Here is a 14,973-nt window from a genome sequence, read left to right as displayed (position 1 = left end):
TGTTGCTCTGAGTGGGACTTGAGGCCAGACGATGCACGTCTGGAAGTCTCGAGAAATAACGACACATCGGAATAGCAAGTCTGCGCGCTGGCCTGTGCGCATGCGTGCTGGAGCAAGTGGGGGAGAGGCTTGTAAAGATCATGTTACAGAGGATCAAGACCCCTTATTTGGAACCAAAACAACAATGGCTGGCGTAGAGGAATATCAACTGTCGATTCATGCAATGTGATTGATGAAAACAACCGTTTAGCGGCCGAAAATGGATTTTGAGAAACGGCATTCCCTATGCCCCGTGCGCCGCCATTACATGGATATACTGGCTCGCGCTGGATTTTATATTTCTTCTACAGGCCTCCGAACAACAAAAAAGTGATCTGGGTGAGTCAAACTTCTTATAATATGTCGTAAATAAGGTCCAGGTTGTCAAAAACGAGCATATTCCTTTAATTTTTATACACTTAATATATCCCTTGGTGACATTGCTTTTGACTGCTGAGCTGTATAGACAATTTAGACCTAACAGAATAACTGTTTTTTTTGTCTCAATGAACTGGTCAGCAGACTGGACAGTGGGTGATGTTGTGTTCTAGGTGTACATACCTGTAGAGTTCTATGTGATTGAGTGGATGTTGACTCCAGTCTCTCGTGTCAGGGTGGTGAAGGAGGAGATCTCTGATGACGACGCCAAGCTGCCCTGTTTCAATGGCCGCGTCGTTTCCTGGGTGAGCAACTGTTCCTCGTCTCACCTGCATTCACACCTCACGCTAAACATCTGTTCACTTTCTCCCTCCGGTCCAGTGCCCATCTCGCTTTCTGTCTCTCTCTCTCTCTCTCTCTCTCTCTCTCTCTCTCTCTCCTCTCTCTCTCTCCCTCTCTCTCTCTTTTTCCTCTCTCTCCTTTCTCTCCCCATTTTTGGCTCCTCTCTCTCTCTCTCTCCCTCTCTCTCTCACCCCCCACATCTCTTTCTCACTCCCTGTGTGCTGGTGTTCCTCATCACTGTGTTAATAAGCACGTGTGTGTTCACCTCACACTAGCGCGTCACAGAGTTTATAGATAAACGCTGCAGTTCTGGAAGTGGGGTATAAGTGGGGCAACGCATTTTAATGAATAGAGTTTCTGTATCTTTGGCAACCTCTGACATAAACAGTTTGCTTTTTTGTTATTGAATAAACTTGTCCGCATGTTTGTTTAAGCAACTTTGTTTTGCCCCTGTTGATATATTTAACGGTCATCGACATCAACCAACTGCATAATATTCAAAAGTCACTCACCTTATAAAGAAAATATTGCTAGGTGGCTAGCTAAAGCTCACAATAACAGTGTTGCATAGCAGTGAGTCTGTTGGTCGTCCCTCGCCCTCTCAAAACAATGTATTAGGTAACATAAGTCAACCAAGCCTCAAGTGTAGGCTAGATGGCAACAGCAACTATCAATTGTGTTGTTATTATCTCTCTCTCTCTCTCTCTCTATATATATATATATATATATATATATATATATAATATTTCCTTTCACACACACTAACGTTACCGATAGGGTTACCCTAATGTTACCGATAACAGTAACACACGGCTAAGCAACGTTGTGGTTGTTAGCTTTAGCTAGTACAGAAACTCCATTCATTAAAATGCGTTGACCCCCACTTGTACCCCAATTCTGGAACTGCTGTGTCTATCTATCACCAGTGTCGCAAGTATGCTGTATGTGTTTACACTTTTACCTCTGTTAAAGCAGCTACGAGGAGTTTTTCAGTTTGTGTTGATATTAGCAGCACCTGTGGACAAAAGTGGTAGTGTTTTCCCCGAAAGACAAATGTGTTTCCCATGAGCACCAGCGCTTCCTGTTGTAAAGATCTCTGCCCAGATCTCTAGCCCAGCATTAGTTTTAGAATAATAAATAACCTCTACTGGTCAGGATGACGAGCAAACAATAAATTGTTTGGTCCTTTCTGGTCGACCCAACCAGCTGAGCAGATACAGCCAATCTTCTTCTTCAACATTTGCCAATGTTGGTAATCTAGTGGCATCACTATTAAAATGAGGCTGTTTTATAACCAGTCAAAAAATCCTCGTAGTTGCTTAGAGTGATGTGGAACATGTGGACTGGCCTATATTAGCGTCTTATGTGAATATGGCTGTCTGTTTATCACCATGTGGTTACGAGAGATAAAGGAGAGAGGTGGGTGCGAGAGAACGGTGTGTGTGTGTGCATGTGTGTGTGTGTGTGTGCATGTGTGTCACATGTGTGACTGCGATTACAGCCAACCACCAGCCGTACATAATTAGATCTCAGTTGTTCTGTTTTACCTTCTGTACCTCTGCTACAGCATGCCGCTGGAGAGAACAGGCCCTCCCTCTCTCTCTCTCTCTCTCTCTCTCTCATTCTCTCTTTTGCTCTCTTTCTGCCTCTGTTTCTCTCTCTCTACCTCTCTCTCCCTGTGTCTCTCTACCTCTCTCTCAACCTCTCTCTCTACTTCTCTGTCTCTCTCTCTTCCCCTCTCTCTTTCTCTGAATCCCTGCCTTTTTTCCCTCTGTCGCTCGTTCACCTAATCATCTCACATCGCACACGCACACACACACACACACACACACACACACACACACACACACACACACTCTCTCATGCATGCAAATCCATTCATGATCACACGCAGCAGGCCCTTGTGTGGAAAGTCTCTCCTAATCCCTTTTCAGGAGAGAGCAGTTCTCTCCTCCTCTCCTCTGTCTGTCGAGCTCTCGTTTTCCCTCCCTTCTGCTGGGTGGGGGATCATCCTCGGGAGGTGGGGGTCTGCTGGGGGGAGGATCATCCTCAGGAGGTGGGGGTCTGCTGGGTGGGGGATCATCCTCGGGAGGTGGGGGTCTGCTGGGTGGGGGATCATCCTCGGGAGGTGGGGGTCTGCTGGGTGGGGGATCATCCTCGGGAGGTGGGGGTCTGCTGGGTGGGGGATCATCCTCGGGAGGTGGGAGTCTGCCTGCCTACTGGATGTTTCCCAGCATGCCGCTGGCTGGCCTCCCCCGCAGGCCTGGACGCTGGGCTGGGGTGATGTGGGGTGACCTGCGGTCTGGAGAGTTCCGGTCGCTGCTATGGGGAGGAGGCGGGGCCTCGGGAGCCAGCCCCCCCCCCCCCCCGCTGGCCAGAGAGGAGAAGTGCGGCGGACACACGCGAGGCCTCCCTCGTCATTTTGGGAGCGGAGGGAGCAGGACAGAGGCCCTCATTGCACCCGCTGATCATATTAGCTAAGTGGTATCACAGGACGCTCAACAACACTCCTGAAATACCCCAGGCCCTAACGAGAAGATTGAATCACAGGGCCGGGGCAGTGGACATTCCTGAGAACAGAGTGATGAAGGGATGGAGGGATGGAGTGATGGAGGGAGTGTGTCAGCGCACGGACAATAGTGAATGAGGGTCTGTATGTCTGTCTGTCCGCCATGTTGCAATGCACACATGGATTGTGAAGATGACGGCCTGGTACGCTGGGCAGACTGACGACTGTCATTACTGAGGTTGTTCAAACTCTTCAGTCTCTAACTCTGCCCCCCCTTCCCCCTCTTCCCTCCTCCCCCCTCCCTTCTCTACCCCCCTCCCTCCTCCCCCCACCCCTCCAGCTGGTGTCGGCGGACGGCTGCCATTCAGACGGGGGGTCCGTGTGTGTGGACAGCCAGACTGACCCGCAGCCCCCCCTGGAGAGGACCGGGGGCATCGGAGACTCAAGACCCCCCTCTTTCCAGTCAGTATTTTCACAGCTGTGTGTGTGTGTGTGTGTGTGTGTGTGTGTGTTTGAAGCTCTAATTATAACCATGATTATCATTTTAAGTTTCCTTTTGATAGATAAGAAGATAATCCTTTATTAGTCCCATAAGAGGAAATTACAATGTTACAGCTGCAAGTGGATAGTTTAAAAAAATAAAGCATGAATAACACTACATGTCGTTATGACACAACCTTTCTCTACCCATAGCACCTGTCTACAGTAGTAAACTATGATCTAGGGTTCTCTACATGCCTAGCACCTGTCTATAGTAGTAAACTATGATCTAGGGTTCTCTACATGCAAAGCACCTGTCTACAGTAGTAAACTATGATCTAGGGTTCTCTACATGCCTAGCACCTGTCTACAGTAGTAAACTATGATCTAGGGTTCTCTACATGCCTAGCACCTGTCTACAGTAGTAAACTATGATCTAGGGTTCTCTACGTGCCTAGCACCTGTCTACAGTAGTAAACTATGATCTAGGGTTCTCTACATGCATAGCACCTGTCTACAGTAGTGAGATCGGCAGGCTGGGGATCGCAAGGTCCCCGGTTCGATCCCAGCTCCTGGCGTTGTGCCGAACTGTCCTTGAGCAAGACACTGAACCCCAAAATTGCTCGCAGTACCTAGTACTGTCGCCTCACAGCAAGAAGGTTTCTGGTCTTTTCTGTGTAGAGTTTGCATGTTCTCCCCGTGTTCGCAAGGGTTTCCCCCATAAAGAACCCAATATGAAGAACAGATTGCTAACGCTGTCCGTCCATGGTGAAGACGGACAGGAGCACTTGGTTGGCCCCCGGGCGCGTCCCCTGCACGCTGCCTACGTCTGTTCCCGGCTGCCCTTGGGGGAAGGATGTCGGGATGGGTTAAGAGCAGAGAGAGCATTTCATCTCCACATCTGTGTGCTGTATGACAAATAAAGATTCTACATTCTAGTAAACTATGATCTAGGGTTCTCTATGTGCCTAGCACCTGTCTACAGTAGTAAACTATGATCTAGGGTTCTCTACGTGCCTAGCACCTGTCTACAGTAGTAAACTATGATCTAGGGTTCTTTACCTATACCACCTGTCTACAGTAGTAAACTGGGATCTAGGGTTCTCTACGTGCCTAATACCTGTCTATAGTAGTTGATCCACCTGAAGAGTGTCAGAGCACGGCTGACCAGTCCACTATTGTAATCAACCCCATGACCTCTGACCTCTGTCTACCAGCACATGAGCTGCAAAGACCATACCTATAATGAGGATATGCGTGAGATGAGTCTCTCTCTGCTTCTCTCTCTCTCTCTCTCTCTCTCTCTCTCTCTCTCTCTCTCTCTCACTTTCTTCTTCTTCCTCTCTACCTTGTAAATCAAATCAACTTACTGAAATCATCTGTTCAGACACACTAATCAATAAGGGTCCATTTTTTTTAATGCTGCCATATTGATTCTCTTAAGTGCTGGGCCTACTCTGGGATGTGGAGGTGGCCGTGCCTTAACTTAGACAAGGGCATTGGCTGTAATGAGGAGACTGCTATAGTGTGTGTGTCTGTGTGTGTGTGTGTGCATGCGCGTGTGTGTGTGCGTGTGCATGCGCGTGTGTGTGTGTGTGCGTGCGCGTGCGTGCGTGCATGTGAGTGCGTGCATGTGAGTGCATGCGTGCGTGTGTGTGTGTGTGTGTGTGTGCGTGCGTGTGCATTCATTGTTGATTTGTCTCTTCTAATTGAACATGACTGAACATTTTTTAACCAGAAGTCTCTATAGAAAACCAGTTGTCACGTTCAAAGTGTTTGGTTCAAAGTTGGCTTGTCTGCGGTAAATGGCGGCTATCTCTGAGATATGAATGGCTGTGCAGCAAAAAAGAACTTATCTCTAACTCAACACATGCTCGTGGCTGGTGATTGTTAGAGCTCCTGGCTCTTCCTGTTCATGAACGTATGTTTCCTGCTTTCTGCCTCTCTCTGTCTGGCCCCTGTGAGCCCGGTTTGATTATTAAATCAATGGAAAATCTGTGTGTATAACCAGTAACCACCCACTGTCAGCCTGGCCTGTTTCATCATCAGAGATGGCCCTATATCTCCCCCTGCTGGTGTGCTGGAGATTGCACCTTGGCCTACTGCAGAGCTCACAGGCCCACATTACATCATCTGCATGCAAACACATGCACACACACGCACACACACACACACACACACACACACACACACACACACACACACACACACACACACACACAGTCTCTGTGTGTCTCTCTCTCTCTCTCTCTCTCTCGCACACACACACATACACACACACACACACACACACACACACACAGACACACACTCTCTCACACACACACACACACACACACACACACACACACACATTCACACACTCACACACGCACACAATCTCTTTGTACCTACTGTAGCGTCCAGCCGGTTCTGTCCAGCCTGACATTAACATATTGACATTTAAAAGCGCCACTTGACAGTTAAGCAGCGGGGGTCTCCAGGCAGGGGTCTCCAGGCAGGGGTCTCCAGGCAGGGGTCTCCAGGCAGGGGTCTCCAGGCAGGGGTCTCCAGGCGGGGGTCTCTAGGCAGGGTCTCCAGTAAGGGGTCTCCAGGCGGGGGTCTCTAGGCAGGGGTCTCCAGGCAGGGGTCTCCAGGCGGGGGTCTCCAGGCAGGGGTCTCCAGGTGGGGGTCTCCAGGTGGGGGTCTCCAGGAAGCCTGTCTGTCTGTCTGGAGCCGGGGGGGCTGTGGATGTGAGACAGGAAAGAGAGGAAGAGAGCATCATCTGTGAACATCTCTAATTTCTTTCTTTTTGTCTCTTTGCCGGTCAGTGCGAACGCTGCTGGCAGTCAGGATAACCTGGAGAATGAGACGGAGAGCGAGTCGGTCGTGCCTCCGAGAAGAGAGAGGGAGAAGGAGAGGGAGAGAGACAGAGAGAGACCACGAAAGAAAGACTCTCATGACCATGGTGGTAAGACTGTTACTATTACAACTGTTAACTGTCAAATCTTTAATCCAGTCTTTTTTCATTAACAAGACATATCACTGACTTCCCTTTAATCAGTCACTAGGTATGCAGGTCCCTGCACCAACTGTACCTGTCCTCTGTGTTGTGATGCGCCCTGGCGCCCCCTGCAGGTGGAGGGAGGGTGAACGGTCAGTCCAAGCCAGAGCGCAGGCCGGAGCTGGCGGGGTACGACAGCTCCTCCACCGTCATGAGCAGCGAGCTGGACACCACCAGCTTCTGTGACTCTGAGGACGACGACTTGGCCAGCCGGTGAGACCGTACCCTCCGTCCCATCCTGTCCACCAGAGAGACCAATACACACTCCCGTCCTGTCCACCAGAGAGACCAGGACACACTCCTGTCCTGTCCACCAGAGAGACCAGGACACACTTCTGTCCTGTCCACCAGAGAGACCAATACACACTCCCGTCCTGTCCATCAGAGAGAACAATAAATACTTCTGTCCTGTCCACTAGAGAGACCAATACATACTTCCGTCCTGTCCACCAGAGAGACCAGTCCTGTCCTGTCCACCAGAGAGACCAATACACACTCCCGTCCTGTCCACCAGAGAGACCAGGACACACTCCTGTCCTGTCCACCAGAGAGACCAATACACACTCCCGTCCTGTCCACCATAGAGACCAGTCCTGTCCTGTCCACCAGAGAGACCAATACACACTCTCGTCCTGTCCACCAGAGAGACCAATACACACTCCCGTCCTGTCCACCATAGAGACCAGTCCCGTCCTGTCCACCAGAGAGACCAATACACACTCCCGTCCTGTCCACCAGAGAGACCAATACACACTCCCGTCCTGTCCACCAGAGAGACCAGGACACACTCCTGTCCTGTCCACCAGAGAGACCAATACACACTCCCGTCCTGTCCACCAGAGAGACCAGGGCACACTCCTGTCCTGTCCACCAGAGAGACCAATACACACTCCCGTCCTGTCCACCAGAGAGACCAGGACACACTCCTGTCCTGTCCACCAGAGAGACCAATACACACTCCCGTCCTGTCCACCATAGAGACCAGTCCCGTCCTGTCCACCAGAGAGACCAATACACACTCCCGTCCTGTAGACCAGAGAGACCAGGGCACACTCCTGTCCTGTCCACCAGAGAGACCAATACACACTCTCGTCCTGTCCACCAGAGAGACCAGTCCTGTCCTGTCTACCAGAGAGACCAATACACACTCCCGTCCTGTCCACCATAGAGACCAATACACACTACCGTCCTGTCCACCATAGAGACCAGTCCCGTCCTGTCCACCATAGAGACCAGTCCCGTCCTGTCCACCATAGAGACCAATACACACTACCGTCCTGTCCACCATAGAGACCAGTCCCGTCCTGTCCACCATAGAGACCAGTCCCGTCCTGTCCACCATAGAGACCAATACACCCTCAAGCACACATTTTCATCAGAATCAGAATCAGAATTCATTTTATTGCCATGTCGTTTTTCAACATACTAGGAATTTGCTTTGGGCATGGTGCATAACATGGAGACAACATTGGACAGGGTGCAGGGACGAGACAGGACAGTGCAAAGAGCAAATACAAAATACAAATGCAAAATAAGATTAAAAAACAAAACAATATACAAAGTAGTACTGTAGTGCGGTCAGTGTAGATACAGTGAGTGTGTGTGCAAAGTGTAATGTGAATGGGAGTATATAGTGTGTGTGACGTGATATGTGAGTGCGGTGCGTCCTCATCATACACATACAGTACACCCATGCACACACACACTTTTCATGTCCCGAAGTACAAAAAGGTGTCCATTTTAGACCCAAACATGCACTCTTAAAAGCACTTGATGTACACACTATATGGTCAGGACACTGTATGTCTAAAGCTAACCCAAATCACACGCTCCAGATACTCCTCACAAAGAACACACACTCTCCTTATTGAGCTCCATGGGACTTGCGTAAGATTGGCTCACGTGGATGGTCACATGTGAAGATTGAACCAATTGTAGACGAGCGTGTATTGTATGCCGATCAAAGGCTTCCACACCTCGTATGTATGACGCTCGGCGGTGTTTGTTGTTGTTGTTGTTGTGTCACAGCTGTGATGTCATCCGTAAGCGCAGGTTCAGCGGCTCCACAGAGCAGAGCTCGTCGTCCAGACTCATGAGGAGACATCGCAGACGCCGACGGAAAACCAAAGCACCGCGTATGGAGAGGGTAAAACACACGCCGGAGGACCCTGACACACACACACACACACACAACGCATGCAAGCACACACACACATGCATGCACACACACACAACGCATGCACGCACACACACAAACACGATGCATGCACGTATGCACACACACACACGCACAACGCATGAACACACACGCATGCACACGCACGCACAACGCATGCACACACACACACACGAACGACGCAAGCACACGCACACACGCTCATGCACTCTCAGATTCCAGTCTGCTTTTTGTGTCTTGTAGTATATATGTGTCCTCAACTCTCTCTCTCTCTATTCCTCTCCATTCCTCTACCTATCTCTCTCTATTCTCCTCCTCCATTCCCCTCTCTCTCTCTCTCTCTCTCTCTCTCTCTCTCTCTGTCCTGGTTTCTGTCTCCAGTCCTCGTCGTTCAGCAGCATTACAGACTCCACCATGTCTCTGAACATCATAACTGTCACTTTAAACATGGGTGAGTAACGTTGCGTTTGTCTCGGCCGTCCTGCCGTCAGTCCCCGGCGTCCCCGCCGTGGGACACAGACGCAGACAGTCCCCATTAACGAACCGAGCCGGCCGCCTCCGCGCTCCTTAGACCTCACCCCCCCCCCCCGGGAATTCGCCGTGCCTCACTTTGATGCCTGGGTGTTAGTAGTCGGTGTTTCTTCGTGTCTCTCCCTCCTCTAGAGAAGTACAACTTCCTGGGCATCAGCATCGTGGGCCAGAGCAACGAGAGAGGAGACGGGGGGATCTACATCGGCTCCATCATGAAGGGCGGGGCCGTGGCGGCGGACGGGCGCATCGAGCCCGGGGACATGCTGCTGCAGGTGTGTGTGTGTGTGTGTGTGAAGGGTTTTGAGTATTCTTCTGGGCTTGGATCAGTTTTGAACTAGCTCTACTGTTGCGTTCGCTCCTCCAGGTGAACGACATCAACTTTGAGAACATGAGCAACGATGACGCAGTTCGCGTGCTGAGGGAGATCGTGCACAAGCCAGGGTAAGGACCTGACTCTGACTGTGTGTGTGTGTGTGTGTGTGTGTGTGTGTGTGTGTGTGTGTGTGTGTGTGTGTGTGTGAGACAGAGAGACTGCGGCCTCTGTAATGTGAGGTTCCTCTCTGTGTGTCGGATCCAGGCCCATCACGCTGACCGTGGCTAAGTGCTGGGATCCTAACCCTCGAGGCTGCTTCACGCTGCCCAGAAGTGAGTACCCTCTCAGTCCACAATCCAATCAGTGACACCCTGACACGTTAACACGGGCCAATCGATTTGGCTGCCGGGAGGATCATGTGTCGCTGGCATGAGAATTGATATGACATTATTATATTTGGTTACGATGATTGATTTAGTTTAATTACCATTTTGCAAGCTTGTGTTTCATGTGGAACCCCCACACTTGCAACCCCCCCCGTCTCTGCGTAGGTGAGCCGATCCGTCCCATAGATCCTGCTGCCTGGGTGTCCCACACCGCGGCAATGACGGGGGCGTACCCGGTGTACGGTATGAGCCCTTCTATGAGCACCATCACCTCCACCAGCTCCTCCATCACAAGCTCCATCCCTGAGACTGAGAGTAAGTCCCACCCTCCTCCTCCTCCTCCTCCTCACCACCTCTAGCGTCCGTCATGGCGCCACCGCTGACTTCATCCCTTCCACCGGATGACTGCTGCTGAGAATGGCTCCCTTTTTGTTTTCGCAAAACCACCAAGCCCCGTCTCCTCCGGCGACCTTGTCCTCTCTCTTTCCTTCTCACTCATTCTCTCTCTCTCTCTCTCTCTCTCTCTCTCCGTTCCCTTTCCTCTTCAGGGTTCGACGACTTTCATCTGTCCATTCACAGCGACATGGCTGCTGTTGCCAAGGCGATGGCCTCTCCAGAGTCTGGGCTGGAAGTACGAGACAGGATGTGGCTGAAGATCACCATCCCTAACGCCTTCATAGGTAGATCCTCTCTCTCCCTCCCTCTCTTTCTCTCTCTCCCCCTCTCTCTCTGTCACACTCTGTGCCACTGTCTCTCTCTATCCCTCTCTCTGTCACATTGTTTCTCTCCATTTCGCCCTCTCTCTATCCCTCTCTCTCTGTCACTGCCACTCTCTCTCTCTCTCTATCACATTCTCTCCCTCTCTAGTGCTCTTTCTCTGCCACTCTCTCTGTATCTCTCCCTGTCACACTCTCTCCCTCTCTCTGTTCCTCTTTCTCTCTATCCCTCTCTGTCACTCTGTCACTCTCCATTTCTCTCTCTCCCCCTCTCTGTCACTTTTTGTCTCTTGCTCTCTCTCTCTCTCTCTCTCATTCTCATCCTCTTTCTAGGAGGCCTTGTCATGCGCCTCGCCTGTGTGACGTGTGGTGTTTGTCTGTGTGTGTGTGTGTGTGTGTGTGTGTGTGTGTCTGTGTGTGTGTGTGTGTGTGTGTGTGTGTCTGTGTGTGTGTGTGTGTGTGTGTGTGTGTGTGTGTCGCAGGCTCAGACGTGGTGGACTGGCTCCACCATCGAGTGGAGGGCTTCACCGACCGGCGTGAGGCGCGCAAATACGCCAGCAACCTCCTGAAGGCCGGGTACATCCGCCACACCGTCAACAAGATCACCTTCTCTGAGCAGTGCTACTACATCTTTGGGGACCTCTGTGGCAGTGAGTGCTAGTTTCCTCTAATCAACTCTGTTTTACCTCAAAATATGGATGGATGGATGGATGGAGGGATGGAGGGATGGATGGATGGATGGATGGATGGATGGATGGATGGATGGATGGATGGATGGATGGATGGATGGATAGATAGATAGATAGATAGATAGATAGATAGATAGATAGATAGATAGATAGATAGATAGATAGATAGATAGATAGATAGATAGATAGATAGATAGATAGATAGATAGATAGATAGATAGATGGATGGGCGGATGGATAGATAGATAGATAGATAGATAGATAGATAGATAGATAGATAGATAGATAGATAGATAGATAGATAGATAGATGGATGGATGGATGGATGGATGGATGGATGGAGGGATGGATGGATGGATTCAGGGACGGCTGTGGCTCAGGAGGTAGAGTGGGTCGTCCATTGCATCGCAGTGTCGGCGGTTCGAATCCCGGCTCCTCCTGTCCTCATGTCGAAGTGTCCTTGGGCAAGACACTGAACCCTAAAGCAACCCAATGAGCAGGCTAGCACCTTGCATGGCAGCTGCCGCCATTGGTGTGTGAATGTGTGTGTGAATGGGTGAATGAGAGGCCATTGTAAAGCGCTTTGGATAAAACCGCTATTTAAGTGCAGTCCATTTATCATTAAAAAAAATCTGGACCTTGTGGGGTCTTTATTTGACCACGCGTGACACACACACATACGAACACACGTGAGTGAGGGCGACACAGCACACACAACACACACACACACGTGTCTTCGGCGGTCGGCAGTGGATATTGTTCCCTCCATTTCTCCCATCCAAGCCGTCCTCCTCCAGGGGCAGCCGGGAGCAGTGGGCAGCCATCGTTCATGGTGCCCCGGGGACCAAGTCCAAGTGCTTAGTCCAGGTCTTGGTCAAGGACTACACTTCAGCATGTTTAGATAGATAGATAGATAGACAGACAGACAGACAGACAGACAGACAGACAGACAGACAGACAGACAGACAGACAGATTTTTCTGTCTTGATTATTTTATTTATACATTTTTTACGATGAGAGTAAAAATTAATTTGTCCCTTTCCTGTCCTCTCTGCCCCACATCCTCTCCCCTCACTCCCCCCCCTCCCTCCCTCCTCCCTCCCTCCTCCCTCCCCCCCCCCCTCACCTCCCTCCCTCCTCCCCCTCTCTCCCTCCATCCTCCCTCTCTCCCCCCCCCTCACCTCCCTCCCTCCTCCCCCTCTCCTCCCTCTCTCCCCCCCCCTCTCCTCCCTCCTCCCTCCCCCCCCCCCCTCACCTCCCTCCCTCCTCCCCCCCCCCCCCCTCTCCTCCCTCTCTCTCAGACATGGCCAGTCTCTCCCTGCAGGACCAGGACGGTTCCAGCGGCTGCTCAGACCAGGACACCCTGGCCCCCCTGCCTCACCCCGGGGCGGCCCCCTGGCCCCTCGCCTTCCCCTACCAGTACCCCGTCCCCCACCCCTACAACCCGCACCCTCTGCCCGAGCCCCCCCGCAGCCTTCCTGGAGGAGGGGCCGCCGGCGGGGGGGGCGGGGGCAGCGCGGAGGGGGGGAGCCAGAACAGCGAAGAAGGTGAGACGACAGGCCAAACGTGCAGCACTGGCTGAGGAGCTGAGGAGCTGACGCTTTAACCTCGGCCCCTCCTCCTTCTCTTCTTCTCTTCGTCTCTCAGGGAGCCGTAGCAGCGGGTCGAACCGCAGCGGCAGCAAGAGGGAGGCGGCCGCGCCCCGAGCTGCCGGCAGGGCGGAGTCCAAGTCCGCCGGGAGCAGCGGCGAGTCGGAGTCGAGGCGGGAGAGAGCCACCGCCGCCGCCGAACGGCCCACGGCGCCTCCCGGCGAGCACGCCCCGTCCAGTGCCGCCAGCTCCCACAGCGCGGCGGCGTCCGGAGCCCCGGGCCTGCCCCCCCAGCCGCCGCTGCCCCAGACGCACTCCGCCGCCGCGCCCGGGTCTCCGCCCGACCGCGAGCTGACCTCCGTCCCCCCGGAGCTCAGCGCCTCTCGCCAGTCCTTCCGCATTGCCATGGGGAACCCCAGCGAGTTCTTTGTCGATGTCATGTGACCGTGTCCGTGTCATGTGACCCGGAGAGCGGCCTCGGTGACGGCCGGGGGGAGGGAACGTGAAACGTCTGCTTCTCCTGTCCTGTCCAGTCCAGTCCTGACCTACGTAGCTGTTCTGTGTGGCTTGTGCTTTCTTCAGTGAAGAAAATTGGAATGGAAGCAGCGCTCTCACTGCCCCCCCCCCACCCCCCCAAAACAAAAACACTTTTATTCTTAACCACGTTGTGTGTGTGAATGGGTAGCTGCCTGTGTGTGTGTGTGTGTGTGTGAGAGAGAGAGAGAGAGAGAGAGAGAGAGAGAGAGAGAATATGTATTGAAATCTATTGGTCTCTTTCCTCTTCTCTTTAATGTCACCTGTGTCCCGCTCAACTGAAACATTTTTACCCTCTTAGCCCCCGCCCCCCCCCCCCCCCCCCCCCCCCACACACTCTCTGTTTAAAGACATTTCAGAGAGGAGACATTTCAGAGACAGAGGAGACTTGGGGGGCTTGGGGTGCTCCTCTCTGGACTTCCTGTCTGCTCTGCACATTGAGATTATGTCGAAGATACACAACAAAGAAATATCAGAACAGTAGAGAAACCTTTCCTTCTTATCCTTTAACCATTATCTTAAAAGACAGCACATAGAGACATGATAGAGAGAGAGAGAGAGAGAGAGAGAGAGAGAGAGAGAGAGAGAGAGCATAAAGCTGACCTACAGTGCGTTCAGACAGGAAACAGTATTCCTTTACAGTATTGATTTCAGCGCCGACTGTCCTCACATTTTGATCCTTTTCCAATCGATATGTGATATTAAGCCTCTGTAGCTATAAAAAGCGCTGTGCAGTAGACAGTGAACGCACGCCCAGGAATAGGTCTGTCAACATCCGTTATCTACTATATGATTTGTTGCAATTAAACCGGATTTTAATCAAGCATTGACCCACACAGGCCTCTTGCTGGGCTGCTCTGGTATTAAAGGTACTTCTCACTTCCAGTGTTGCTTTGAGGTCTGGTCCACATCACACATTACACTAGTCTCCCCCGATACACTGTGACCAGTAATTGTGATCATGATCTTTAATAAATGGAGGATGAAGGGTACACTATTAGTCATGTCTGATATCCTTGATACAAACTAAGATCTCATAGGACACACTCAGAAATATTAAGAAATATTATGCCGGATATTGGTACAGTTTTGGTGAAGGGTGGGTGTTTTGGTGAATGGCTCTTTCTGTCTCATTCTGCCTGTCTCTATGCACATTGCAATATGTTATTATCATGGTCCATAACTCATCATCATTAACATCATCATTCTGCTTATTTTACAGCCTAATGTCTCAAACCTTTTTTCTTT

General features: G+C 51.4%; 1 protein-coding gene across 1 annotated transcript in view; it reads left to right on the top strand.

The window, feature by feature from the left end:
• Nucleotides 1-13,635, top strand: part of dvl3b (dishevelled segment polarity protein 3b) — a gene marked incomplete at both ends in the record, with an annotated part of 21,544 nt that extends 7,909 nt beyond the window's left edge. Inside the window, 14 exons of the mRNA XM_084447837.1 lie at nucleotides 653-722; nucleotides 3,609-3,730; nucleotides 6,559-6,698; nucleotides 6,866-7,004; nucleotides 8,844-8,937; nucleotides 9,349-9,418; nucleotides 9,631-9,770; nucleotides 9,863-9,939; nucleotides 10,076-10,143; nucleotides 10,363-10,512; nucleotides 10,746-10,877; nucleotides 11,396-11,563; nucleotides 12,904-13,149; nucleotides 13,250-13,635. Of these exons, the coding sequence (XP_084303963.1) occupies nucleotides 653-722; nucleotides 3,609-3,730; nucleotides 6,559-6,698; nucleotides 6,866-7,004; nucleotides 8,844-8,937; nucleotides 9,349-9,418; nucleotides 9,631-9,770; nucleotides 9,863-9,939; nucleotides 10,076-10,143; nucleotides 10,363-10,512; nucleotides 10,746-10,877; nucleotides 11,396-11,563; nucleotides 12,904-13,149; nucleotides 13,250-13,635 (2,002 nt within the window). The remainder of the gene's footprint in view (nucleotides 1-652; nucleotides 723-3,608; nucleotides 3,731-6,558; nucleotides 6,699-6,865; nucleotides 7,005-8,843; nucleotides 8,938-9,348; nucleotides 9,419-9,630; nucleotides 9,771-9,862; nucleotides 9,940-10,075; nucleotides 10,144-10,362; nucleotides 10,513-10,745; nucleotides 10,878-11,395; nucleotides 11,564-12,903; nucleotides 13,150-13,249) is intronic.
• Nucleotides 13,636-14,973: the final 1,338 nt, after the last annotated feature.

This window comes from Borostomias antarcticus (assembly GCF_949987555.1).
Source record: "Borostomias antarcticus genome assembly, chromosome: 1".
In the NCBI taxonomy this organism is placed as follows: Eukaryota; Metazoa; Chordata; class Actinopteri; order Stomiiformes; family Stomiidae; genus Borostomias; species Borostomias antarcticus.
The sequence above is the reverse complement of the archived record's forward strand: the minus strand, read 5'-3'. Positions and strand labels throughout refer to the sequence as shown.